This window comes from Ixodes scapularis, unplaced genomic scaffold (assembly GCF_016920785.2).
Source record: "Ixodes scapularis isolate PalLabHiFi unplaced genomic scaffold, ASM1692078v2 PGA_scaffold10__122_contigs__length_95168666, whole genome shotgun sequence".
NCBI classification, from domain to species: Eukaryota; Metazoa; Arthropoda; class Arachnida; order Ixodida; family Ixodidae; genus Ixodes; species Ixodes scapularis.
The window spans coordinates 16611138-16638652 of NW_024609836.1; the positions used below are offsets into that span (position 1 = coordinate 16611138).

The window sequence follows — 27515 nt, forward strand, 5'->3', positions numbered from 1 at the left end:
ACCGACTGAACGCCGTGATTAAGAAGGACGTCTATCCGCTCCCCCGCATCGACGATACGCTAAACCGACTGCGCCACTCAAAATATTTTTCGTCGATGGACCTGACGAGTGGTTACTGGCAAATCGAAGTCGACGAACGCGACCGCGAGGAAACTGCCCTCGTCACTCCCGACGGACAGTACAAGTTCAAAATGATGCCGTTCGGACTTCGTATAGTACCAGCCACCTTCTAGCGTGTCATTGACACCATGCTGGCAGGTCTGAATTGACAGAGCTTCCTCGTCTACCTGAACGATGTCGTGGTATTTTTACGAGATTTCGACGAACACCTGAGACGACTTCGAGCCGTGCTCCAAGCCATCAAGACTGCCGGCCTCCTCCCCTCTCCTCCCCCTCCTTCTCCGCCTCTGCCACCTCCCTTCCACCTACTCCTCCCCTCCTCCTCATCTTCCTCCCGTCCTCCTTCCTTTCCTTCCCTCCTCCCCCCTTCCTCCTCCTCCTCCCTCGTGACCCTCGTGACGTCACGTATGACGTCATTATGGGAAACGTCCCATAATGCAACGCGCGGTTACGCCGACGGGCAAACCAGTTGACGCTGCGAAAGCCTGTTCTGCCGCCGGTGGAGACCAACACGACGCCAACCGCTATCCGAGTTATTGCCGACCGACTTGAGCGGTTACGCCGCTCAAGCCGGAAACGGGCGTCTAAGAGCTGCGCTCTAAAGCAAAGCGACATCTGAAAGATGAAAATACCCACATATTGACGCACGTTTTCAAGCAGCCGCGCCCGCGGTCAAGTGGTTATCATGTTGAGCTCCCACACAAAGACCCAAAGTCCGATGCCTGGGAGCGGACGCGCCTTTTAGAGCGCAGCTCTTAGGCGCCCCTTTCCGGCTTGAGTGGCGTCGCCGTCGGCATAACCGCTCGTTGCATTATGGAACGTTTTCCATAATGACGTCATACGTGACCCTCCCCTCCGTACCCTCCTCTCCTCCTCCTCAAGAGCTGCGCTCTAATTCAGCATTACTGGGAATTACAAACGTATTTAATTTTTGTTATTTCTGTAAATGTTGCTTTCTGGTAAATTCGAGAACCCTGTTGCTTGTTCAAGGGCGAAATGTTCTACTCGCCGAACCTTCTACGCCGATTGTTCTAGAAGCCCACGCGTGTACGTATACACTCCAAAAAACGTCTGTGCGTCCACTTTCACGCACACCACTCGGAGAGTCAATCACCGCAACTTACGGAGGCAGCTCAGCGAATGACAATGCCGAAACATATGTTTAGACCAAAAAAACGCAGTCCGAATGGTGACATTAAGCAATGCAAGCGTGACGTTTTGCATTGCTTAATGTCACAACTCAGACTGCGGCATATGTTTCCGCATCGTCATTCGCTGAGCTGCCTCCGTAAGTTGCGGCGATTGGCTCTCCGAGTGGTGTGCGTGAAAGTGGACTCACAGACTTTTTTTAGAGTGGGGGCTCCGCGTATCAAGCCGGAGCCAGTTTCGCCCCAGCGTTCGATCCTCCTCTTTCGTCGCTATCGACGCCTGCGACGCTAGCCTTTTTCTATTTCGTTTGGAGACAAGTTAGCCCCAGTAAACGTTTAGTTTGCTTGCGTTTACGTCGCCTCATCAGTTGTCATTCGTGAGAATATCAAATTGGCTCATGCATCACGCCGAAAAATGTATCCTTAGGGAAAGCTATGTCGTGGGCTCGTTACTAGGATGTTATTTGTTATTTTTAATTGCACGAGCTCTCACAATCGATCTTCGTGAACGCGCGCACATTCTTTCGTATGACTTCATTTATCTGGAGCATTGGGAGCGAGCACTTGACGGACTATATTTTATGTGCTTAAAGGGAGACGGAAGCGGTTCTCTATTTGACAAAAAAAACACTTCAATGGCCTTCATTCGGCCTCCAGGATCACAAATATCTGAATGACTTTTCCATTTGGTGCGCGGAAGCTGGAGAAATTAATTTTTAAAGTACCTCGGAAGCCCCTCCTTCCAGGGGAGTGACGTCACACTAGGAGTTTTCGGAATCTCCGCTCTCGCGCATCTTCAGCGCCTGTCAAAGCTGTGCACGCGCACTCTTGCTATTTATCAAAAAGGTAAGAAAGAGACGTCAGGACTGGTGTCAGTGCGGGAAAATACACCTGGCAAGCTTGCCATCTCACACGGGCGACACGCGCTTGGCGCCCGTGTGAGCAGCAAGTTTCTAGTATGACGTCACGATTGGTCGGAGGTTTTTCGTGTTTGCTCGCGTTTACTCACATCTTCGAGGAAAACGGAGGTGGTATTTTGATTCACGGGATAAAAATAAGCCAAAAGCTGCCTCTAACTTGTTTTTTTTTTGTTTCTTTTTTCAAGAAGTGTTTTAGCTTGAGGAATTTAAGATAAATAAATAAATATGTATGATTTTTTGTCAGTAGCTGCATGTTTGCAGCAAAATAGAAATGATAATCTTTTTCAGTGGTTATCCTTCACATTTTTTTGCTTGCACAGTGCCCCGCAGCAATAAAATCCCACCTGAAGATCCGCGATGCGGGCGCTACAGAATACTGGCCTGCGCCACAGTATACCTCATAATGGCGGCCATGGTTTTGTCGGTAGCGGCGCACATGACCATGACCAGCGGTCGGGCGTGGTTTGGAGTTTGCGCCGCTAGATGGCGCGGCATTGGTAAAAGGGTCTAGGCAGGAAAACGAGCTGCGTTCACACACGATATGCCGTAATATATCCTGGAGCCGAATATATGCCGCCAATGTTTGTCGCTCTCACACGCTGGGGTACCTTGGGCTATTCCCGCTAAGGCAGCGATTGGACACTACCCACTACATCAATGCGAAAATTATTTTAACCCTCACGTGGACTTTTTTTATACCTTTTAAAAAGTTCAAGAATAGTATAGTGGTTAGGATTGCCGTGTAGTTTGTTTAGTTCAGGGCTGTTTTATAATGCGGAGTGTAGCCCTAAAAAAGGCCCCGGAAGCTGTTTGGGAAACAGTGAAACTCTGATTGATTGATTAATTTCTGTCCAAGTTTGATTGTCACAACCTGAAATCGAATGATCACGTAGTGCTGATGTCCACGTATGAGCCGTATTTGACTATCGCTTATGGATAGAACCTTTAGATAAAACCAGCTGAACGAATATTGAGAAAGGCATAGAAACTGAAGGAAAAAAGCGATCGATGGTGTTTCCTTGTTTTTTTGTTTTTTTTTTAAATATAAGTTCAGCTGCTTCAATTCGCAAACATGGCCCGATTTGATCCCCTTCAACCCGCCACTTCAATATCAACACCGTAGGGATCGCAGAGGTTGATGAAAAAATCCTGGGTATGGCATTGTTGACAACGCCAACACTGCGATGCTCATGACTTCGTCATTAAGTTTTGCTAAGGAGAGCCTAAAAGCAATTCTCCTCTTTTATCTTCGACATTGTGGGGTCACAAAGAAGCTTCTTGGCCAGGGGAGTTGCATGCGGATGTACTTGGGTTCCTCTAATAAGAGCAAGCTCGAGTAAACTAAGAAGTTTTCCTACACAATATTTCTGTACAGCCCCTTTAAACAGTTATCATTTTATAAAAACAAACAGTTAAACACTGCTGAACTAATATAAATATTGGAAAGAACACAAAACACAAGGACGGGCAAGACGATTGCCTCACATTACCGTGAAAGGGTCAAAATGCTTCTTGCTCTTCAGGCTTTGGTGTAAGACCTATATAGCCCGTGCTTGTTCAGCCTAACGCTTGACTCTTTGCAGATCCGCTTTTCTGTAAGGTTTGGTTGCGTTTTCTGAGCACGTCACTCCTTCTTCGACGATGAGGAGTTGACGGCGAAAGGAAAAGCAATACGATATTCTAGCTACGCAACTTTCTTTATTCACATTTGAGTCCCAAAATGAGAGTGCGGTGGATGCTCCTGGGACCATTCATACTTTCGCCGCGTGATCCTGCTCTTCCCCCACGCGCAGAGAGGTCATCTCATGAAAGGGAGGTGGTTGATTCGTTCTTTGGTTCGCAAGGGTTGCGCTCTGTGGCGCTGGCAGCGCGGCCGCTGCTCGCTTGTTCGCCCTCATTGCTCGAGTTGGAGTGCAGAACACAGCGTGCAAGTCAGTGACATCCCTTCCCTGCAGCCCGGCGACATTTTGGTGACCAACGCGACAGACATCGGCTGGAGCCCATACTTTCCTCTGCTCGCCGGACTCGTCACCGAGCTTGGAGGCCTGCTCTCCCATGGTAAGCGGACTCAACTTCTGTCCAACCTGAGCTTCGACTGGTACGGTGAGCCTTCAAAATCTAGCGAACGTCGAAAAATTCCACTTATGAACGACGTCGACAAAACAAAAAAAAAAAAAAAAAAATAGGTTTGAAATTTGAAGGAAAACAAAGTTTTGAAATAGTTTTTTTTTTTTTTAACATTATTATTATTGCTTACACAATAAAAGAGAATAAGAGGTTGCTTCAGTAACTCTCACAAACCTTTCAAAAACGTAGTACATTGCGGAACCAACTGAACATTGGTAGCAAGCGTTTTACGAAAGCGTAAGCCTTTTTAGTGTGCCTAGTTATTTTAATAATTAATACTAATTAACTTTTTAAATATTCATTTAAGGACCTAGGTGTGAATTGGATAGTTGTAGAGCGCATTAAGAAACACCCAAATAAGGCGTTTGCTAATGATACGCTTTACGCTCTTTTTTTTATTAGCATAAAGAGAAAGCCTACAAAATATAAAGAAAGACGACGTGACAACACACCCACACGTCGTATTACTAGCACCGCTCTCAGACGTGGTTTGAAGAAACCAAATCCACCTTATCACTGGCGCACTGTCCGAGGCAGGGTTTTGCGGCAGCAGGATCTCGCGCTCTTTGAGTTATTATAATAGACGCTGGAGATTCAGCTGGCGCTGTTGTGCGGTTTCAAATGGAAGCAGACGACGACTCTAAACTTTACTTCTGGTAATGCATATCTATGGGAAACGTGGATGCATTTTCTTTCTGCGTTTGAATATTAAAGCAAATATTACGAAACAATCGTTTGTTATACATTTCCTGATCATGAAATAAAAGAATATTGTCCGGTTACATTTTTTTCAATAGGATGGCTTTGCACACTCTGCAAAAATCGCTTTATGCATGCATTTATGCACAATGTCAGACACGGTTTGCGCGAGCACGGCGTCGGCGCTTTTCTGCAGAGGGGTTTACATGCCAAAGCAATGAAGGGTACCTGAAAATTCATGGGAAACGACAATAACTACGCACTAACACTGAATTCGAAACATGCTGCGCATTATGCGATCAAAATAAAGAAAGCCAAGTAATGAGTTCAGTTAGTAATAAATACAACATTCGTTTTATTCACTCTGCTTATGTAAGCATATGTCCAAAGGTAAGCTTTTTAGCGTCGAAGACAGGATACCAGCATGCTCAAAAACTCCAAAATCGGGGAAAGCTAGAAAACCAGAAAACACTTATCAACCGGCAAATTCAGCCCAATCATAAGTAGAGAAACAGCTTTTATAGTCCACCTACTTCTAATGCCGTTGGTACAAAGCAACACCCCAAGTAGCACAAGAGGTGGGGCCCACGTCTAGCCCACGTGGGCAATGGGGCTCTTGCAGCCCATGCGAAACTCACATTAGGCTATTGCGTGCGTAGTGTGGGCATGCCAGTATGGGCTTCCATGCAATACCCCCGTGGTTTCCACCTCGGCTATGCGAGGGCACGCCCTATTTTGGCTGCCCGTGCAATACCTCCGTGGGTCCTATCTCTGCAATGCGGGGACAGAGTTAGCGAAGATTCAGGCAAAGCCTGGGCACGCCCGATTGGGGCTGCCCATGTAAAGCCCCTGTGGGTCTCACCTCGGCCCAACAGAAGCCAAGTTGCAATGGCGCGGGCTCCACGGCAGCGAACCGTGGGTGTGCCCTACTTGGGTGGCCCATGTAAAAACCCCGCTGGACTCACCTCGACTTTACGGGAGCCAGAAACGATGTTGTGGCCACCACGGCGATTAAGAGTGGGCATGCCCGAGGTGGGCTGCCCATGTCAAACCCCCGTGGGTCTCACCTCGGTTCTCAGGAGGCCAAGTTTGCGAAGGGGGCTCCACAGTGGCAAAGCGCGAGACTTGGGCTCGGAGGGAAGGGAGGGGGGGGGGGGGGGGGGGGGGGGGCTACGTTCAGATAATTTGGGCTCAACGCCGGTGAAGCGTGGGCATACTTGAGCATGCCCAAATTGAGCTGCCCATGTAAAACGCCCGTGAGTCCATCGTTCGCTTTGCGGGAGCCAATTCAGCAAAGCTGTAGGCTCCATGGCGGCAAAGCGTGGACATGGCCAACTTGGGCTACCCTTATAAAACCCTCGTGGGACCCACCTTGGCTTTATGGGGGCCAAATTCTATATTGCGGGCTCAACGGCGTCTAAGTGTGGGCGTGTCTGAGATAGGCTGCCATGTAAAACTTCCTTGGGACTCAACTAGGCTTTGTGGGGTCCAAGTTTACGAAGATGGGCTTCTATGGTGGCAAACCGTAGACATACCCAACTTGGACTGCCATAGAAAACCCCCATGGGTCACCTCGGCTGTGTATGGCCCAGGTTTGAAAAAAGATTAGGGCTCCATAGCGGAAAAGCGTGAGCATGACCGACTTGTGTTGCCCATGTAAAACTTCCTTGGGTTTTGCTCGGCTCCGCGGGGGTTAAGTTAGCAGTGGTGCCGGTTCCACGGTGACAAAGCGTGGACATGCCCGACTAAGGCTGCCTAACTTAAACACTCGTGGGCTCCACCTTGGCTGTGCTTGGGCCACGTTAGCAATGGTGCGGGCTCCGCGATGGCAAAGCGTGGGCATGGCCAACTCGGGCTATCTAAGCAAACGCTCCCATGGTTCCGCCTCGGTTGAGCAGTGGTAAAGTTAGCATTTATGTGGCTACACAGTGGAAAAGCTTGGGCATGCCCAACTTGAGCAGCCCATTCAATGTACCCGTGGGTCCCACCTCAGTTATGCGGGGGCCGAGCTAGCAAAGACTTGGCTCCACGTGGGCGCAGCGTAGGCAGGCCCAACCTGGGCTGCCCATACATGCCTCCTGTTTCCCACCTCGGCTAGACGGGGACAAAGTTAGCGTAGGTGTGGGCTACAAGGTGGCAAAGCATGGTCATGAAAAACTTGGACTACCTGTGCAACGTCCAGAACTGCGTTTTCCTCTAATATAGAGAATATTTACTACACGTTCTATAAACTCGACATAGGAAATCCGCTTAATTTGATACCGAATCAGCGAGGATTGTAATTATAATAGTGAAAACTTCGACATCTTGCAGATTCTGAGATGGAGAACGATAAAAAAAACGGACGAACACAACAAAATCTTTTATAGTTCCCCATCTCAGGGTTGACAATATGTCGATTAATTACCAGCTCGCCTGCACTTTATCACTGCTTGCAATTTGAAAACTTCTATCCTTGCTGATCGTTATTACTAATTTATTACTTAAAGTGTGCGTTAAGAAGGTCGTCTGTCGTGGGGGGTGGGATTTTTTACGCAGAGTATTTCATTTGAGGGTGAATTCGAAACACGCTCATCAGAATGTCTTATCTTATCGATTCTAAAAATCGGTGTCTGTATAGGCGGCTCAAGCTGACTATGTATCCCGATTACCTGTCTGCCAAACTTTTATATGTAAATGTGCACCGTTTTAGAGCGCAGCTCTTAGGGGCCCGTTTCCGGCTTGAGCGGCGTCGTCGTCGCCGTCGCCGTCGGCGTAACCGCGCGGTGCATTATGGGTAAATTTCCCCGCTAAATCTAGCGGAAAAATTTCCCCGCTAAATTTAGCTGAAAAATTTCCCCGCTAAATCTAGCGGAAAAATGTTCCCCGCTAGATTTAGCGGAAAAAATTCCCCGCTAAATCTAGCGGGGAAAATTCCCCGCTAAATGCAGCAGAAAAATTTCCCCGCTAAATCTAGAGGAAAAATTTCTCCGCTAAATCTAGCGGAAAAATCTAGCGGGAAAAATTTCCCCGCTAAATCTAGCGGGAAAAATTTCCCCGCTAAATCTAGCGGAAAAATTTCCCCGCTAGATTTAGCGGAAAAATTTCTCCGCTAAATCTAGCGGAAAAATTTCTCCGCTAAATTTAGCGGAAAAATTTCTCCGCTAAATCTAGCGGGAAAAATGCCCCGCTAAATCTAGCGGAAAAACTTAACCCGCTAAATCTAGCGGAAAAATTTCCCCGCTAAATGACCCCTCCCCCCCGCCCCGAGAACAGGTAACCCTCAGTACCCTTCCCTCCTCCTCCTCAAGAGCTGCTCTCTAATTCGGTGTTACAGGGAGTTGTAAATGGCTTTCATTTTTTTTCTTTTCTCTTTCGTGCACTTAAAATGCCTAGTTTTTTATGGGCTTGCTCAAAACGTTTATTGATCTATCAAAATGGTAATATTTCCAGAGGGGTCACAGAGAAATAGAGGCATGCTCAATTTGGTATGCACTGCAATACCCCACACCGTAAAAAATGATGAAATGACTCGGAACGAAATGAGCTTCCCGGGGCGACCTCATGTGAGCTGGCCACGTGGGTTGCCCACCTAGGCCTCTTACGAGCGGTACAAGAAGAGGAACTCACGTCGGCTGCCCAAGTGGGACCCACGTCGGCCCCTCTTTCAGAGCCCACTTTGTATTAGAGGTCCCTCCACAGACACCTAGGTGGGCTTCCCAAGTAGGCCCCCTGCAGGTCCCACGAGGAAGGGGTCTTGTGGGCCGCTCAAGTAAGCCCACTGTGGGTCCCACGAGGGAAGCCCGGTTGGCAGCCCAAGTCTGGCCGATTTGGCTCAAGTTTCAAAGCCAACTTGGAATCCACGTGGGCTGCCCACGACAGACTCTCATTGGCCCCCATTTTGATGTCCACACTGTACTACTTGGGACACTAAAAATATATTTTAATACGGCAGCCTACTGAAAGTACACTTTAAATGTAAAAAAGTGTACTCGCACTTCCTACTGAAAGTGCACGTTTAGATAGAAAATCTAGTACACGTACTTAAGCACGCCTGAGTTGTATTGAGACTGCACTATCGCCGTATTATACACGAACTACTAAAGTACGCTTACAATGTGCATTTTTGGAAATATACTACATATAAATTTTAAGTGCACTCTAATTTAACTTTAAGTTTATTTAATGTGTACAGAATATCTACTAATAAAATCCAGTAAGTTACTTAAAATTATAGAGGGTACATGCCGCGTCGATAAAATGTGTATCCTGTATTTGTGTAGTATTTTTGCTGTTCAGCGGAAATCGAAGGCAGCTCACTCCGGCTTGCAAGGTGTTCATAAACGTTGTATTTTATGATCTCGTGTCGACGAGTGTCTCTTCTGTCGAGAACTGAAAACAGCAAAGTCGAGATAGGCTAACTGCCGGAGCGAGTCGATCAATGATTCAACGATGCAAAATAGATGCATCAGAATGTTTCGACTTTCAGCAATGGAAATTGAAGGATTCTTTCCAGATACATCATGTACTATTTTTGTAAATAAGAAGGATCTAGTCTCGTTGTGGTGGTCAACATAGGTTCAGGGCTCTCTGGTATCGCGCAGGAGATCGCGATTCAGGAAAACCGATAAAACTAACTTTTCGGTAATTTCCAGCCACACCTGGCGGCGGAAAAGAGCTTTTGACTAAATGTTGTTGATGATAAAATTGAGTCAGTGTCACCACTTTCAAATATCAGTATTAAGATAAATTCAGTTGCAAAAAATTACAAGCTGAAGAAGCAGTTATTACGAGAACACTTGCACGCACCTTACGAGCGTATCCCATGTTAATCGGTGGGACAACGTTCGGTTCGCGCTTCATTCACAAAATGTTCCGAGCACAGTCAAAAGGATGGCTTTGGAGAAACCTCTTTTCGGTTCACGGATGCGACACACTGCCGTCGGAAATCGGGGTCATGCGGAAAGCGATGGAGCTTAAAGCCATTGCAACCGCACTTGCCGGATTCCGTGCAAGCTACATAGGTCCTCGGACAATATTCGACGCTTTGTGTCGTTATTCCTGCACCCTATAACCGAGCAATGGTGTCATGTTGATCGGGGGACTGTCGCCATCCAAGCCCGTGGCTCTAATTAAGTTTAGTAGTTTAGAACAGAGAGGACAGGGCGAACGAAGTTCGGACAAAGCATACACCCAACACCGGCGAAGCCTCTCATCCGGGACTTTAACTCTTTCCAACGCACCAGCAAGAAGGAAAGCGCTGGTAGCCCCTTTCCCATCTTCTCTCTCCCTCTCAAAGTGGCGCTAACCCCGATAAAATGGTCTATAGTCTCTGACAAGCTGAGAACGGAAGGGAGAAGCTTCAGTTGACCCGCCTTCGGCGTCCGCGCACCTTATGTGCGCAATAAGTTCGTGCCCCGGAGCGCGAGAGTTTGGCGCTCCGTCCATCAAACGGGCAGGAGCGCCACCGGAGACTAACACTCGAGCGGGTTCTTTGTGTACCCAGTATTTCTCGGGACGCGGGTGTCTTCTTTACGCTCCGTAACATCACGCCCAGAAACAAGACGGTTGCGCTGTTGTCGACACCGTCGAGACGACCCCGCAGGGTGCACCTGTAAAAGCAGGTGCTTGGAGAGTGGCGTCTTCACGGACCCCAAGCCCCGCAGGAGGTGCCTGCATCTTAGGTGCTAGGTGCTTGGCGAGTAGCGTCATCACGAACCCCAGCAACGTGGGCCACCATACCCGCACGCTTTTAGTAGGTGCTTGGTGAGTGGCGTCACTACGAACCCCAGCAACGTGGGCCACCATACCCGCACGCTTTTAGTAGGTGCTTGGTGAGTGGCGTCACTACGAACCCTGTGCCATGTGGGTTCGCCCACCCACGTCTGGCTGTGCGTGGCGAACCCGTGTCCGGGGAAAAGGGGACCCTGGTGGTTGAGCTGAGCCCGGGGTACGTTCGGACCCTTCGGGGCCCCCTGGGTAAGGCAATACACCGCTTCGGCCCGGCTTCTCGCAGTTGGGTGCCCTCGCTTGGCCCAACCAGGATGATTCAATCAGCCACCTTTCTCCACCTCTTACTTTACCTTCCTTCTCCATCTCCTCTTCCTTCTTATTTCACCTTCTTTGGAGGCAAGGGCTAACCTTGGGTGGTGATAGATACCGTCATTCAGGTCCACACTTGTTTATAGTTTCCCGGCAACACTGTGTCAATCAAGCCACTCTTGTTATGACACATTACCTATTCCCTTGTTGGGTTCGGTGGCGGACAGAGCACCGCGGATTCCAAACACCCTTACCTTTTCATGGCTTCACGCGCTCCTAAACCCCGAACGGAGTGGCCTCTCAAAAAAGGTTGCCCTGCCCCTTTTACTTTCGAAAAAGCTAATGAACCAGAACAATATACTCGATTTCTTGTAACTCACTCTACAAGTGGCACCCTGTATTTGTTAAAAGTTTTTTTTTCCTTTTTTTCATTGCAAAACAGTTAGAACAAAATATCGGAAAATGTTATAAGGCGAAAAAGCTTGCTGCAGACCTCCTTGTTGAGGTAAAAATAAGCCCCAGAGCACAGCTGGGAGACTGCCCGGTTACTGTCACCCGCCACCGTACCTTGAATACTGTTCGCGGTGTCATCCCAGAAGGTGACTTTCTCGAATGCAGTGAAGCGGAGGCAATCGAAGGTTTTCCCAAGAGTGCTGTGATTGTTATTCGACGGATCACCTTAAAACGTGACGAACAAGAAAAACCAACCCGACATCTGATACTCGCATTCGAACTTCATGCTCTTCCTTCCACCGTGAAGGCAGGGTACTTGAACTGTAGAGTCCGCCCTTTCATTCCAAATCCTCAGCGGTGTTTCTGCTGCCAACGTTTTGGGCATGGTTCCCAAAACTGCCGTGGCCGAGAAACGTGTGGAAAGTGCGGTGGTACCAGTCTTGTACACGTTACTAAAAAAGTAATCGATTACAATTACTATTACTCTTGGCTAAAAGGTATTCGATTAGATTACTTGATTACTCGACGGCAAAAGTAATTGGACATTACTTAAAGAAGTAATCGTTACTTTTGCGATTACTTTGTTGTGTGAAGACACATCTTTAGCGCTCATAACAATGAACTACTTCCAACCTATATTTCACATTTGCACAAGTATTGAAGAAGAAAAACTGGCTCCCTCTTCGTGGTCGTTGCACCTTCAGAATGCGGACACAAGCATGGAATTCGTTTGAAGACGTTTAATGATTTAAGTGTTCGCCATTGTGTGTGTGTGTGGGGGGAGCGGAGGGGGCTCTAGATTTTGTTAAGCTTGAGCAAGGGTTGTCGCTCAAAGTTTGCGTCGGTCATTTTATTATTCACATGGGGATGAGCTCGCACGTTATACAAAAGAGCAGCAGCTCCAGGATTTTAAACGGATCATGTGTAGTATTCATTAGCGGAAGAGATCGCCCCGACCACTTCTCAACTCGAAACATTGCTTGTCACAAAGACCACGTAGGGGAAATGGGGAAATATTTCAACTGCCTTTGTTATATTTTGCATCCGCTTTAGGCATTCTTCGGTTCTGGTTCTCCTACGGGCTGCGAGTAGCTACCCTAAGCAGGCCTAGATTTTTTAATTTATTTATTTCTGTGAGTGTGTGCGTGAGGGGGCTAGTTTGAACGAAGGACTCACAAAGCTACATTCTGCTTTTTCAAACTTCGCCCTGAATGGCCTTCGTCACGCACTGTGGCTTCCCTAGGGCTTCTCACTCCCAATCCCAGCTCGAAAAAAAAAAAAAAAACGGGCATTACACAGAAACTGTACATAGAAAGATATTGACCTCGTTTCCTACAACTCCGCAAAAATCTTTCTTTTTTCCGTTCGAAAAAATAAAAAGAAGCAAATTTTATTTTTGTCATTTCATAAAAGAAAGGCGTCCGGGCCCGGCCCGTAAACAAATTGTAATGGTTACAAGTAATTTTATTACTTCAAAAAGTAATCAGATTACTCTTGTGATTACTGCCTAATAAAAGTAATCAACTGATTACAAAATTACTCCAAAAAGTAACCGATTACAAGTAATTTGATTACTTGTAATGCGTACGGTACAAGTCTGGGTGGTACTGAGCGTATAGCGGACATCTGCAAAAACGAACTAATATATGTGAATTGTAGTATTGCTCACCCTGCTTTTTTCACTCATGTCTAATATGGAAAGGGGAAAAGAAATATTGACTTTTAAGGTGAAACATGACCTCAGCTACCAAGCAGCCAAGGACAGCTTGCCTTTCAAGCAAGGGGCTCTTATGGCCAGGCAGTGCGGAGGGAACCCCACTATCTACGGCATCTGTGGAGCCACAGACTTCCCCGGAAGACCTGTCCTCCCCACTAGGGATGCCGCGAACTTTTTTCGAATCGAAGTTTCGATGATCGAATCAAGCGGTTCGAAAGGTTCGAAAGATTTAAATTTTTCGAATTGTCTATATCGTAAAATTCGACGGAGGTCGAATTTTCGAACTTGTTAAGCTAAGAAATTCGACGCTTTTCGAACCGTCGAACTTATTACGCTAAAAAATTCGATATTTTTCGAACTTTCGAACTTATTGCGCTGCAAGGTTCGATGCTTGTCGAACTTTCGAACTTGACTGACCAAAAAATTCGATGAGTTTCGAACTTTCGAACTTATTTATCAAGAGAATTCGAAAAGTTTCGAACTTTCGAATTCTGAAAAGTCAGAAGTTCGACGAACTTCGAACTTTTAGGGTAAAAGTTCGACGTTCGTCGAACTTCAAAAGACCGGCGGACGGTTTCATTTGATTTCAAGTAGTGGGGTACATTCGTAATTTTTTTTTCTCGAACTTTTACACGCGGTGCTGCGTTCCTTACGAAAGACAATGTCGTTTATTTCAATAAGGTACGTTGTTGGGCTAGTTGGTTCATCTTAGTAAAACATATAAAAGATATATACTAAGATGAACCAACTAGCCCAACAACGTACCTTACTAAACTATATTTCTTCTACAGTGGGCCCTTTTTTATGTTCTACGTTTAGCGCCTGTCCTGTTTACTTCTTGTCCTTGTTTCTGTTGCGCTATTTTATATGTTTATTTCAATGTTCTGGCATGCTAGGTTTAAAGAAATAAATCCGCGAAGGGGCGAGGAAGGAGGACGGGTTTTTGGCGATTATCGTTTGTGCCAGATTTGAAGCACGCTGCAGCCGGAGCTATTTATGGTAGATATGTTATACTTTCTTAAGAATGGTCTATGTATAGCCTAGGTAAGTGCCGTCTTAAGATGTGATTATTGTTATTCAACGTGAGTTTCGAAGAAATGTCCAAACATGTGTCTGCATGCAATTATGACCTAAACTTGATATTTATTTTCGTCTAAGTTGTGTGAGGTATCGCATTTAAATTAACACCACAGACAGTACATATCATTTCCATCTGCAGAATACAAAATAATATATTTATTGTTTTTTCACGTTAAGGAATAAATTAACTCATGAGAGAAGATTTCTAGTAGTGTTCAAGTTCAGCACGTCATTAAACGAAAACTTTTTTTTTTCGCTTCACGTTCCTGGGACGTGTTTCTTATAGCCTGTACACATTTTGGTAAAAGAAACTTGTTTCGAAGTTCTGAACCTCTGAATATGCAAGAATAGAACACTTCCGACGAATTCTTGATAGTTTTTTTTTTCTCCTGCTTTTTATTCCCACATTTTTTTTTTCTTTTGTTACTATCGGCACAGGTGTTTAGGTCGAAAAGACAGCTTTGAACTTCCGAACCACTAAGCATGTGACGAGCAGTGCCTTCTGACGAGTTTCTAACAATGACCATCTACGCAACCTTTTATGCAGTGAAGAGCGACATTAGCTATACATATGCATAAATAATTTCAGATTAAAATAAGCTCGACCACGCCCTCTTTCCCCGTATTGTTTTCTTTAACAGTCCGAAATACCTGCAAGGGGAAGAAGGAGGCTGAAGGCCCCCCCCCCCCCCCCCCCCCGCTACCCTCTTTCCCCCCGTTTTTCCTCTTCCGACGCCACTTGTATGGTAGAACGCTCCTCGACCTCGAGTTGTGTCGGCTTTTGTGCTTTTTGCGAGGCGATTCCTCCGTCCCAGAAAATAAACCTCCAGGACAATTATAAACTTCACCGGATCAGATTACTACCAGCGTGCAAGGGGTGGCGAGCTAGTTTGCCAGGTCGCTTCAAGGTTTTTCTGAGTCTCAACCTCCTGCTCGCCCCTGGCCGTTTCGAACTGGAAGAGTCTCGTAAAGCAGTGTGTTCGTGCGATCACTACTGCGTGATGCAGGTTAAAGACCCCCCCCCCCCCCCCCCCCCCGGGGCTGGCGGTCACAATTGTGTACGGGCAAATATTCTAGCACGTCCGGGACACTCGTCGTCTCATTTAATTGCCTGATCAACTTCGCGCAGTCTGAATATCACACCCTAACTTTTCTAAACTTGATTTTGTGAAAACCAGTGAGTCGTGAAAACGTTATTTGGAACTGAAACTGTCGAAAAACTTGAAAATCGGACTTCGAACTTTGAAAACTTGGATTAAAATAAAATACAAAATCTTCGATTTTTTTTTTTTTTTTTTAATTTAGCGTTAAAAGAGAATCGAAACCTTCGACCTTTTCGAACTTTATGCAAAAAGAAATTCGAAATCTTCGAATTGGTCGAACTTCATGTCTATAAAAATTCGAAGCGTTCGAAGTTTTCGATTTTTTTACAAAGAATTTCGAAATTTTCGAATTTATCGAACCTGAAGTAAAAAAATATTCGAAATATTCGAATTCGAAATTTTAGAAACCGTGAAAGCCTCGAAATTTTCGAATTCGAAACTCCGCTGTGGACAAAAGTTGCGAATTTTTCGAAATCGAACCTCGGTCGGTACGAAAATATCGATATTTTTCGAAATCAAACCTCAGTTTGCTTCGCAAATATCGAAACCTTTCGAAGTCGAACCTAGGGTGGTTCGCGACATCCCTACTCCCCACAGGGGTTCTCTTTCAAACCTATGAAGGTGACGCACACTCTTTCACCTTCATGTTCTAAGGGTGTTTTACCTTCTAAGGAGGCTACCTTTTCCTCCAAGGTGCCAGAGGTGCCATCAGTGGCACTTGCTGGCCCCTCTGGCAGGGGTCGAGGGCTCCCTCCCCGTGCCCCCAGCAGCAACCAGAAGCCCGGGCGGATAGAACAACCTCCACCGCCCAAGGGTTCAAAGCTCTCACTGGACGAAAAAAATGGACGAGAGCCTACCACTCTCTGAAGACGACCATTCTCTTTCTGAAACAGTCTTTTCCTTTGGTTTCCTCTGAGGTTGTAGGACGAGCAAAGGACACTGCTAAGAAAAAAAACAGTCCCACGTATTGAGGCGCCAAAAGCCCCCTAAATTTATTTTATTTTTTTTGCTTTCTCTGGTATATATACGAAGCCGAGCCTCTCGGCGAAACTATCGTAATACATACAATAAACTCCTAGCATAAAAACTTCGCAAGCAGTCATCTCGGACTTATATATATATATATATATATATATATATATATATATATATATATATATATATATATATATATATATATATATATATATATATCGATCTGACTTCCTTTTGAAATACCTATGTATGTTTTTCTTCAATGGAACTGTATAGGCCTCCTCCCTAACTATGACGATGTGAGGCAGCTACTAGATGATCACGGCCCCATTGCATTTTGCTTGCAAGAAGCACATCTAAAAGCGAGCCACACTAACATATTAAAGTACTTACAGGTGTCACGCAAGGACCGAATACAAGCAGCTCCTTCATCTGGAGGCTTTGCAGTTGTAGTGTGACGTTCATCTCCCTGTAGTGAAGTGACTCTGCAGACTTCACTGGAGGCTGTGGCAGCCCTAATTGTTTTAGATCGTATAATTACTGCTTGCTTTTTATATATACCCTCCAGTTATCAACTAAAAACTGAAGAGTTTGAAGACGTTGTCAGTCAGCTTCCACCAACATTTTTTTACTTTTGGGAGATTTTAATGCACACGAACCCCTGTGTGGGAGTGGCAGACGAGATCCCATAGGGGCTGTCATTGAACGCGTTCTTCTTTCCTTGAGATTGTGCCTACTTTACGCAAATGAAGCTACATATTTTAGTTCTACCACTCATACTTTTACTTCTATAGACTTATCCATATGTCACCCTTTATTATTACCATTGCATTCATGGAAGGTCATCCCAATTCCTTATGGAAGTGACCACTTTTCACTAATTTTAGAGTTTAACCATTCTCACGTCACTCTTCTATCGCGTTCACCGCGGAGTAAGTTCGAAAATGCTGACTGGGCGCATTTTAAGCAATCATCTCTTTTAGCTGTTTCATCTCTACATCAACTCTCTATCGATAAAGCAACAGATTATCTCACATATCTCATCTTGGAAGCTGCACTGACTGCCATAGCGATGACGTCCACCCATTTTCTTAAAAGTCCAAAGCCATGGTGGAACAAAAGACTGCCGAGAGGCTAAAAAGAAAGAAAACAAAGCATGGGTAATTTTTAGGCGATATCCTACACCGAGCAACATTTTTAATTTCAAAAGAATGAGGGAACAGTTGAGGTATATCTGAAGGCACGCTAAGCAGCAAAGCTCTGGAGGTTATGCTTTCTCTATAATAGCGGTGCATCTCTGAAAAAAAAATTTGGACCGAGTGCATAAACTTTATGGTTCTTACCGGGCATTTTCTGTCCCACTTTTAAGTCGAAATGGAATATACCCTGCGAGTCTGAAAAAGCAGGCAGACATCCTAGGGGAACACTTCGACTTTGTATCGAGTTCCAAAAATTATACCCAAAATTTTCAGCGATACAAGTTACAGGCAGAAAAAAAAAACTGCGACCACATCCGGGACTGTGAGAGAACCATATAATGCTCCATTCATATTACATAAACCTCAGTCGGCACTTCTTTCATCCAAGCAGTCTGCTCCTGGACCAGATGGGATTTATTATAAAATGCTTGAGCATCTTCATTTATCCACCCTGGAACTTATCTTATATCTTTTTAATAAAGTTTGGCTCGAGGGCCACTTCCCATCCTCTTGGAATGTTGCTATTATCCTAGCAGTGCTGAAGCTAGGCCAGGATCCCTCTTGTTTAGCTAGCTTTAGACCTATAGCTTTAACTAGCTGTATTTCAAAGACTATGGAGCGGATAATTTATAAGAGACTTATGTTTTACTTGGAGAGAAACAACCTACTCAATAAGTACCAGTGCGGTTTCCGTTCAGCTCAGTTCACAGTCGATAATTTAGTTCGATTTGAAGCTGCTATGCGCGAGGCATTTGTCAACAGGCAACAAGGCCTTCCTGTTTTCTCTGATCTAGAGAAGGCTTATGACACGGTTGGCGTTTCGGCGTACTGCAAAACCTGCTCAGTCTCGGTGTTCGAGGTCGAGTGTTAGCAGTCATTCAAAGTTCCTTGGAGAACCGTATTTTCCGTGTGAAGCTGGGGACAACACTTTCAAGAGATGTCATACAAGAAAATGGAGTCCCCCAGAGAGGCGTGCCCAGTGTCACTCTTTTCGTCGTTAAGTTAAATTCAATTACATATGTTGACGACTTGCAGATCTCCGTCTCGTCCTGCTACTTGTCGATTTGTGAACGTCGGGTTCAACTCACGGTAAATAACTTAATCAAATGGGCTGATACAAATGGTTTTAAAGTTTCGCACGAAAAAACAGCCTGTGTTTGTTTTTCTCGTCGGCGTGGAATTTTCATGATCCATCTTTGAGTATGTATGCTAGTACTTTAATTTTCATAAAAAGAGAACACACGTTTCTGACTCATATTTGATTCAAAACCTACTTTCATTCCACATATTATGAGCCTTAAACTAAAACGTTTTAAATCTCTCAACATTTTTCAGGTGTTGTCGCATGTGTCATGGGGCTCGAACCGACTCTGTCTATTACGCATATATCGCTCTGTCGTTCGTTTCCGGCTTGACTATGGTTGCATAGTGTAGGGTTCAACCCGGGTATCGGCTTTGAAGATGTTGGACGCCATTCACCATCAGGGGCTGCGTTTAGATACTGGTGAATTCCGCACCTCCCCAATACCTACTCTGTATGTAGAAGCTAATTAAACATCCTTGGAGTATAAAAGGTTCGCACTGGGCGTTATGTACTCGATTAGGGTGCGCTCGGTTTGCCGAGCACCCTGATCGAGATAATATAGAAAAAAGTAGGTTCCAGAAAACATTTCAAAACAAACCCTCCATAGTTCCTTCTTTTTTAGTTAGGAATTGTAGCTCAGCAGAGTCTGTTGGGATGGGTGCAAAGGCCCCCGAAGTCCAATACCCTATACATATTGCCCCATGGGACTACAGCAACATTCACTGCGACTTCACACCTACTAAATATAGTAAAAATATAATTTTTAGAACTCCACTGTAAATATCAAGAGTATACAAGTTTCTATACGGATGGGACAAAAAACGACCCCACTGTAGGCCGCGCTATGATCGAACCATCCATTCAGCGAGAAAGGAGGACCAACTCAAACGCCACTATACTCACGGCAGAGCTCTATGATCTGCTATTGACGATCGACTACATAACCAAAAAACGTTTCCTCGCTCAGTAGTATACACCGACTCTTTGAGTTCTTTAAAAGCAGCCCTATCGCTGGAACGTGTCATAAACCCGCTTGTTTCTGAATTGTAGAGCAAGATTATTTTAGCCGCAAACAGCAACATTCATATAACCTTATGCTGGGTGCCTAGTCATGTTGGCATCCCGGGAAACGAAGCGGCTGATTCTGCAGCAAATTCTACTAGCGAGAAACAAGTAGACTTGCAGAATATACCTTATAAAGACTATCACACGTATTTAAAACGCTACATTCGAACAAAGTGGCAAGTTCAGTGGAATACTGAAACACACAACGAATTTCATGCAGTAAAACCCTACATAAGTGAATGGGAGAGTGCCCGGCATCGCAAGCGCTTCTACGAAGTGGTCCTGTGCCGGTGACGAATTGGTCATACGCGTTTCACATATGGGCACGTCTTGAGTGGGGAGGATGGTGCAGTGTGTGAAAGGCTGTAACCTAACTTTAAGCATTATACACATCCTAATTGAATGCCAATCATATGATCAATGCCTTCACAAACACTTGGCGCAACTATATAAAAAACATGCCCCACTGCATCTCGCCCTGCTTCTAGGTGATGAAACTTATTTTACATAATTGCATATTTAAGTTTCTCACTGATATATGGTTTATACACCGATTGTAATTTCATTTTCCACCCTGAACTTAGACTATATATTTTACACTTATAGAAATGCATGTTCATATAGTTTTCTCACATCACCAGCTGCTATAGTTCTCTCTTCTCTTTAACCTTCTACTGCAATAGTTCAGACTCTTGGTGCATTATAGCCTTAGATGCTGATGTGACATTAACCCACAATCAATCAACCAATCAACCGTCAAGACGAAAGGCGCAGCCGGACCGCTTTTTATTTTCAGTTGATTAGTGTTTTATCTAGCAGGTAAAAACGATTTGATTGGAAAGCCAAGACAGCAATTAGCGTTCCAAAAAAAGTTTGTTCGTGAATCTCGCCTGGAAAGGTAATTATCTATCGAATGGTAGTATGTCGGTAGCACAGCGACAGAAAAGTTGTAGGATGAGAAGAAATTTGGACCGTTGGCCTTTTTAAATGCTTAGTCCAGCGAATAAAGATACTTTGATTGGAAAGCCGAAACATCAGCTAGCGTAGCGGAAAAGCTTTCTTCGTGCATCTCGCCTGAAAACAAATTGTAGTGCTATCTTTCGAACGATAGTGTGCCGGTATCGGCGAAGAACATCGACAAATTCCGTCTGGCGCTGCAAGACGGCACGATACGGCAATTTGGGCTGCCGCCGCCCGTATCCACGAGATGCCGGGTTTGTCATAACCGTGCGGTCGGAAGTGGCTCATGCGGCTCATTCGGTGTGTCGCGCTCCTGTACGCTATGCTCCGTTTAGCTGTTGCGCTCGGAGTAGGAAAACTGGAGCGTCGGAGTAGGAGTAAAGGAGCGCGGACTTAACGCACCCAACGCACGGCGGAAGGCAGGAAGCACGTGCTAGAGTCCAGACATTCGAAAAACACGCCCCGCCGTTTTCACTTTATAAATGACTGTAATGACTTTATTGACCATATTGAACTAGTCAACTAGTAAAGAAAAGCAAAAGAACTGTTCTAAAGTAGAGCAACTGCCGTGACTCGCCTCGTCCGGAGTGATGCTATGGAAAGGAGCGATAACAATTCTTCCTGGAACCGTTTTTGTGGATGTTGTTTTAGCAGCTGCGCCGAATTATTATTAGTTGTACCAATGCATTTTAGTAAGAGTCCGCCAACTTGGAAACATTCTTTTCCCTTGGAGAGACTCCCGAGAAGGAAGGAGATCGTATACTTGGACCCTTATTAAATGCAGAGGTGGCCATCGGCCAAATCATTACCTTTAAAATGTGGGCTATATAAGTCTCTGGAGTAGCCAACAGGACCCCGATATATTTTGGGACCTCAGGGCGTGATATGCTTAAGCGTGTTAAGGGGTGTCCAAACAGGACACTACAAAACCCGCAACTCCGGCAAATCGTGCCGCGCTCTGCCGCGATCCGCTTCCGGCCGTCGGAGGGAAATTTCCCTCCGTCAATTCTTCGCGGGGGGAAACTTCCCTCCGTCAAATCTCCCCCTCGCTTCCTTCACGGCGGCCTTGCTCTGTTTATCACGTGGGTCCGGAGAGCCACTCATACGCTCTGTTGGCTGTCGGTCAATTGCTCAAGGCCTCCGCTCACAATACGGAACCGCATCGGACGCCATCACGACGAAAGTGAATCTCGACAAAGAAAGCAGATCCGAGGCGGGCGAAACGCACCCTTCGACGCAGGAATGTCCCAAATCCACCCAAAGCCGGACCTCCTTGGCCTTCGAGCCGAGGCGACGGCGGTACGCGAGGGCGTTGGCGAGGTGAGCCAGACGCAGGTGGCGTGTGACGTCAATCTGAAGAGGAGAGCAGTCGTGATCGTAAAAATTTTCACGACTCCTGCAAACATTTTCACGACTCCGACAGACCGTAAAAATAGAAGCGTCCGCTTCAATTTTCACGATTTGTCGGAGTCGCGGGTTTTGTAGTGTCCTGTTTGGACACCCCTTTAAACGGGCCCTAGTGCAACCAGCGGTTACACAGTGAAACGTTGCCCGTCAAAACATTTCAAGAAGCTAAACGAATGCCGGTGTTCTGGACTGTAAACTGTATTTTATGTAAAAAGCCGGAAAGCATCGAACACGCCTTCTCGAAATGCTCGGAGGCCTTTCTTTACTGGGACATGCTACAGCGAACCATTCAGAAAGAGCTTCCACTGTCTCCTTATGGCATTCGGAATTTATCGGTAGACAGCGAACCGACACCATAGACATTATCGTTCTCCTGGGCCCCCATTGTACCTGGCAGAGTAGAATGCCTCTGAGACATACAGATGTCAATGTTTGAAGTGTCCGGGAATACTCCATTGAGAATGTGAAATGCCTTAGGGAATGCTACATAAAAATAAACAGCGACATCGAGTGAATGCCGGTTCTGAATCAGCTGGCTACCTTAAGACATTTTCACCCCACCCATTACGGCTCCCAGCCAGTGTATTGGCTGGAAGGCTTTTATCCTTATTGCTGTTTGTTGCTTGGTGTGCCAGCCTGTGTGTGTCTGTATGATTTCATTTATCTTGTTGCCAAAACCGCAGAGTCTGTATTGATTGTTTCACGTAAAACTTACAGTAAAAAAACGAGACCATGATTTAGGTGTTGAATGCTTCATGTTGTTTGTGTTGTGTTCCTTTCTTCTGTGTATTTGTCGGACGTATGTGGCGCTTTCAATATCATAGAAATAACATTTCCTGACAAAATTTAAAACATAAAAAAATCATGGGTCTCTTTTTTCAGCTTATTCTGCGGCAGTCAATCTGGAGCAGAGCGAAACTTCGTAGTAAACCTTCCAAAACTTTGTTGTATAAATAGATAAAATGTAAAGATCTTTTTTTTAGTTTTAAGCGGCTGCAGTCACTTAACATTTTTAATTGAACAGCTAAACTAAAAGCATCCTGCATGCGATGGAAGTTCTGTTGACTATCTATTGAAAAGTAAGCCAATATATTCAAAAGAAAGTTAACAAGAAAGCAGCAGGAAGTCAGATTAAAAGTTTTTGACGTTTTATATCCTCTGCTAACTTCCGTGAACAGCTTTTGAACAAAAAAGCAAAACAGTTATTGGTAAGGCTCTAACAAAAAAATACTATGGTGCTTTTCTGTTGAAAGGCTATTCAAAAGTCATCAGAGGGCATAAAATGTTAACAGCATGTCATCTAACTTTCTCTAGCTTTTCTGTCAACTTTCTTTTGAATATTGGCCCACTTCTTAATAAAAAGTCGAAAGACATTTTGTCGCGTTCAGTGTCCTACAGCTTTTCATTCAAAAACTACAGCCGTTTAAATAAAAAAAAAATGCTGCACACCTTAGCTATTCATTCTGCAAAGTTTCGGGGAGTTAATACGGCTTTCCACTTGCAGTGCCCCACTTGCAGTGGCGCGTGCTCAGCTCGAGCGAGGATCGCTTTGGAACAGTTGATCCTGGGATTTGCATTAAACAAGTCGGACAGTCACCGGTGTCGCACGCACAGAAAGATTAAAGTTCCCTCGATGCTTTGCGGCAGCGGTGGCGTAGTCAAACTGGCTCGTCAGATCTATTAATTTAAGAAAATTTTAGACTGGCTTCCGAAATACACTGAAGCTTGACTGATGCAAAGGCCTGACATAACATATTTATGCGAACCCTTCCTTTCACTACGCGTTTCATGTCATCAGTCTCTTTGCAAACCACTTCTGTTCCTAAGAGCCTTTCATTACACCACCGTGAGAACTGTAGTTTTTCTGCACGAGCGATAACCTCGCTGAGAATATGCGCGAGCAGAACACAAAGCGGCACTAGCTGTCTTATGAACTAGCGCCTGCTCCCTATGAGCTACAGGGATGGTGGCGTCACGTGTGCATGGAACGCTCATAGAGATCAGGGGGGCTAAGCTCGCCTCCGGCGGGAATCTCTCCGATGCCACGTCACGAGGGAGGGGAGGAGCTTCTTTTGACTCCGCCCCGGCGAGTTTCCCACTCCCCCTCTTACATTTCCGACCCCCCCGGCGGCGGCGAGTTCCCCAGCGTAGCTCCGATTTTTCCCTACGCTCCGCAGTGAAGGGTTTTTATTTTATTTCAATGGGGGATCGGTGGCCGGCTGGGCTAGCGCACACCAACTCGGAGCACGTCGAGCGAAAGGTCCGTTGCAGAACCTATGGATGCTGGGTTCAATCCCCAACCCTGCCCGTTTCGATGTTGATGAGCATCGTACCGGCGTGCAGTCGTGTAACACTACTGCGGGATGGACGTTAAAGACCCCAGGCTAGCGGTTGTACGGCACTGCATCGCTGAATTTCTCATCTACAGCCGTTTAAATAAAAACAAAATGCTTCACACCTTAGCTATTCATTCTACAAAGTTTCGGGGAGTTAATACGGCTTTCCACTCCACTCCAGACTGTCTGCCGCGGAACATCCGCAAAAATGGCCCTTAGAAGAAATTTTATGGCTTCTCTGCATAGCACCACTCAGGACGAAGCCAGTCGAGGCAGTTGCTTCACTTTAGTATAGTTCTGTTGCTTTTCTTTACTAGTTGACTCGTTTTATAGGGCCAATAAAGTCTCTATAGTCGCAAAGTCAGAACGGCGGTCCCTGGCTAAACCGTGCCACGTGCCTTCCGTTGTGCTTTGACTGCGCGCGCGCGTTCGAGCTGCACGAGACGCCAAAGCGATGTCACGGGTAGAAGTTTAAACTTGTATACTATTTGAGCGTGTTGGTGCTTTTTGAACATTTAGGCAGTTGAGACACATACGGGACGACACAGACAGGACAATCTTTCAACTTGAACAACATTTCTTTTCGACTTCAAGCCCAAAGCCCGCCCGCTCTGTAAGAGAACGGGGAAGGGAAAAATTGGGGGAAGGAGAGGAATCGGAGATAAGTGATGAGGTTGCCAAACGAGGAAGGGAGAAGAGGGAAGGGGGCTCGACTGGAGGTGCGGGATAACGGAATGAAAGGAAAGGCCGCTTCTGCTGGTGACCTTGTCGCCTTGCTGAGTCTGTCGACGTTCGGCTTCCATTGGGTGTCTCCGAAAGATAAACTCCTTTCTTGAGGGCGAAATGGAAGGGGTACTTTCGTTCTCCGGGCTTGTCGCCATCCGATAGGCCTCACTTATTTCTCTCCCGACTCGCTCGCAGTGGCCTCCCATGGTTGTCGTGCCGGCGAAATTAGGAGCGCTGCCGGGACATTTTCTCCCGTGCATGACGATCGGGCGCTGGGAATCCGAAGCAGCTTTTTCGGCGTCCATTTGATGCTCTCGGAGTCGGTCGTTGAGGCATAGCCCCGTTCTCCCGATGTACCTGGCCCCGCACGACAGTGGGATTGCGTACACCTTCTCCGCCATACAGGCGGTGAACTTCATCGCGCGTTTTTTGGTGCAGCAGGGTTGTGCGAGTCCCTCTCTGTTTATGGCCCTACACATGTCGCCGGGCCTCGATTTGCATATGAGCATCACTTCTGTGTCGCATTTTGAGGCGAGAGCTTTTAGTCGGTGAGATGTTGTGTGGATGTATGGAGGACTTCGGAGGGCAGGCTACCCTGCTGATTTGATTTTGGCTACCTCGCAGAAATTGGCTACAAACCCCCGGGCCAGGCCAACCGCCGAGACTTCACCCGTCACCTGAAGACCAGCCACACAACATCTCACCGCCTAAAAGCTCTCGCCTCAAAGTACGACACAAACGTGGTGTTCCCATAAAAATCGAGGCTTGGCGACATGTGTGAGGCCGTCAACAGAGAGGGACTCCCACAACCCAGCTGCACCAAAAAGCACGCAATCAAGTTCACCGCCTGCATGACGGTGAAGGTGTACGCGATCCCCATGTCCTGCGGGGCCAGATACATTGGGCAAACGGGGTGATGCCTCAACGACCGACTCCGAGAACATCAAATGGATGCCGAAAAAGCTGCTTCGGATTCCCAGCGCCCGATGGTCATGCACGGGAGAAAATATCCCGGCTGCGCTCCTAATTTCGCCAGCACGACAACCATCGGAGGCCACTGCGAGCGAGTCGGGAGAGAAATAATTGAGGCTAGGGAGCCTTCATGTGCGCTTTTCTAGGGTGATGCCACCCTTTGTAATACCACTCGCCGACAAACCAGCAGCCATTTTTTTCCTCGGCGATAATTCCTGGGCTTATAACCCTCCCGGAAACAAGCACCATATCTCACAAGTTCGGAGCAGCGTTGTGGAACCCATGAAGGAAGGATTAGCATTTCCCCCCTCGGATGGGAGGACCGATGGACACAAAGGCCACTTTCCGGCGCACGGGGAAACAACGAGGAACAAAATGGCGGTGGACGAGTGTGTGGGAAAGGGAAACAGGCAGTTGGCATCACCCTATGCGAAGCGCACATGGAGGCACCCTAATTGAGGCCTATCGGATGGCGACAAGCTCGCTGAACGTAAGTACCCGTTCCATTTGGCTCTCAAGAAAGGAGCTTATCTTTCGGACGCCCCCAATGGAAGCCGAACGTCGATGGGCTCGGCAAGGCGACAAGGTCACCAGCAGAAGCGGCCTTTTCTTTTAATCCGTTATCCCTCACCTCCAGTCCAGCCCCCCTTCCCTCTTCTCCCTTCCCCGTTTGGCAACCTCTTCACTTTTCTCCGCTTCCTCTCCTTCCCCCAAGCTTTCGCTTCTTCGTTCTGTCACAGAGCGGGCGGGCTTTGGGCTTGAAGCCGAAAGTAAATAACATGGTGTTTTGTAGATCGTTTCAGCTGTCCCGCAACGCTCTCCGCAACCAGCTACGCCAGCCGGAACTCTACAGTCAAGGCCATCGGCGCGCCGGCGCAGTAGCGGCTGCTTCGTGGCCGAGGGCTTATCGGAGGGAAAACGCGGTCTACGAAAACTCCCAGTTGTTGAAGTTGAAAGATTGTTCTGTCTCTATCGTCCCTTATGTGTCTCCACTCCGCGGGACAACCCAAGCTTCTCCCTTCCGTTCTCACCTTGTCAAAGAGTAATGAAAGACTTAGTGACTTTTGACATCTAGTGAAGACGTACTGCGTTCAATAAAAAGTCACCAGAGTCTGTAGCTTTTCTATTGACACTGACTACAAAGAATCAATTGAACATTTTCAACAGGAATTAAATAGGTCTGCAGTCTTTGTTGGACACTGTCAGCAGGAAATCAGCATAAAAAATCAACGTGAAGTTAATAAAAAGTCAACAGCTATTTCTTGACTCAGGCTGAAGAAAATCATCAGAAAAGTTTTAACACGGAATCAACAAGACGTTTGCACGTTTTCAATAAAAATTTTAAGATCAATTTTAAAGAGACAATTGTCGGATATTACTACTAGGCGAGATCGTCACGCGTT

General features: G+C 46.3%; 1 protein-coding gene across 1 annotated transcript in view; it reads left to right on the plus strand.

Annotated features, from left to right (window-relative positions):
• Window positions 1-27515, plus strand: part of LOC8031031 (putative phosphoenolpyruvate synthase) — a 382894-nt gene that overhangs the window by 350326 nt on the left and 5053 nt on the right. Inside the window, exon 40 of the mRNA XM_040212580.3 lies at window positions 4144-4246. Coding sequence (XP_040068514.2) covers window positions 4144-4246 — 103 coding nt within the window. The remainder of the gene's footprint in view (window positions 1-4143; window positions 4247-27515) is intronic.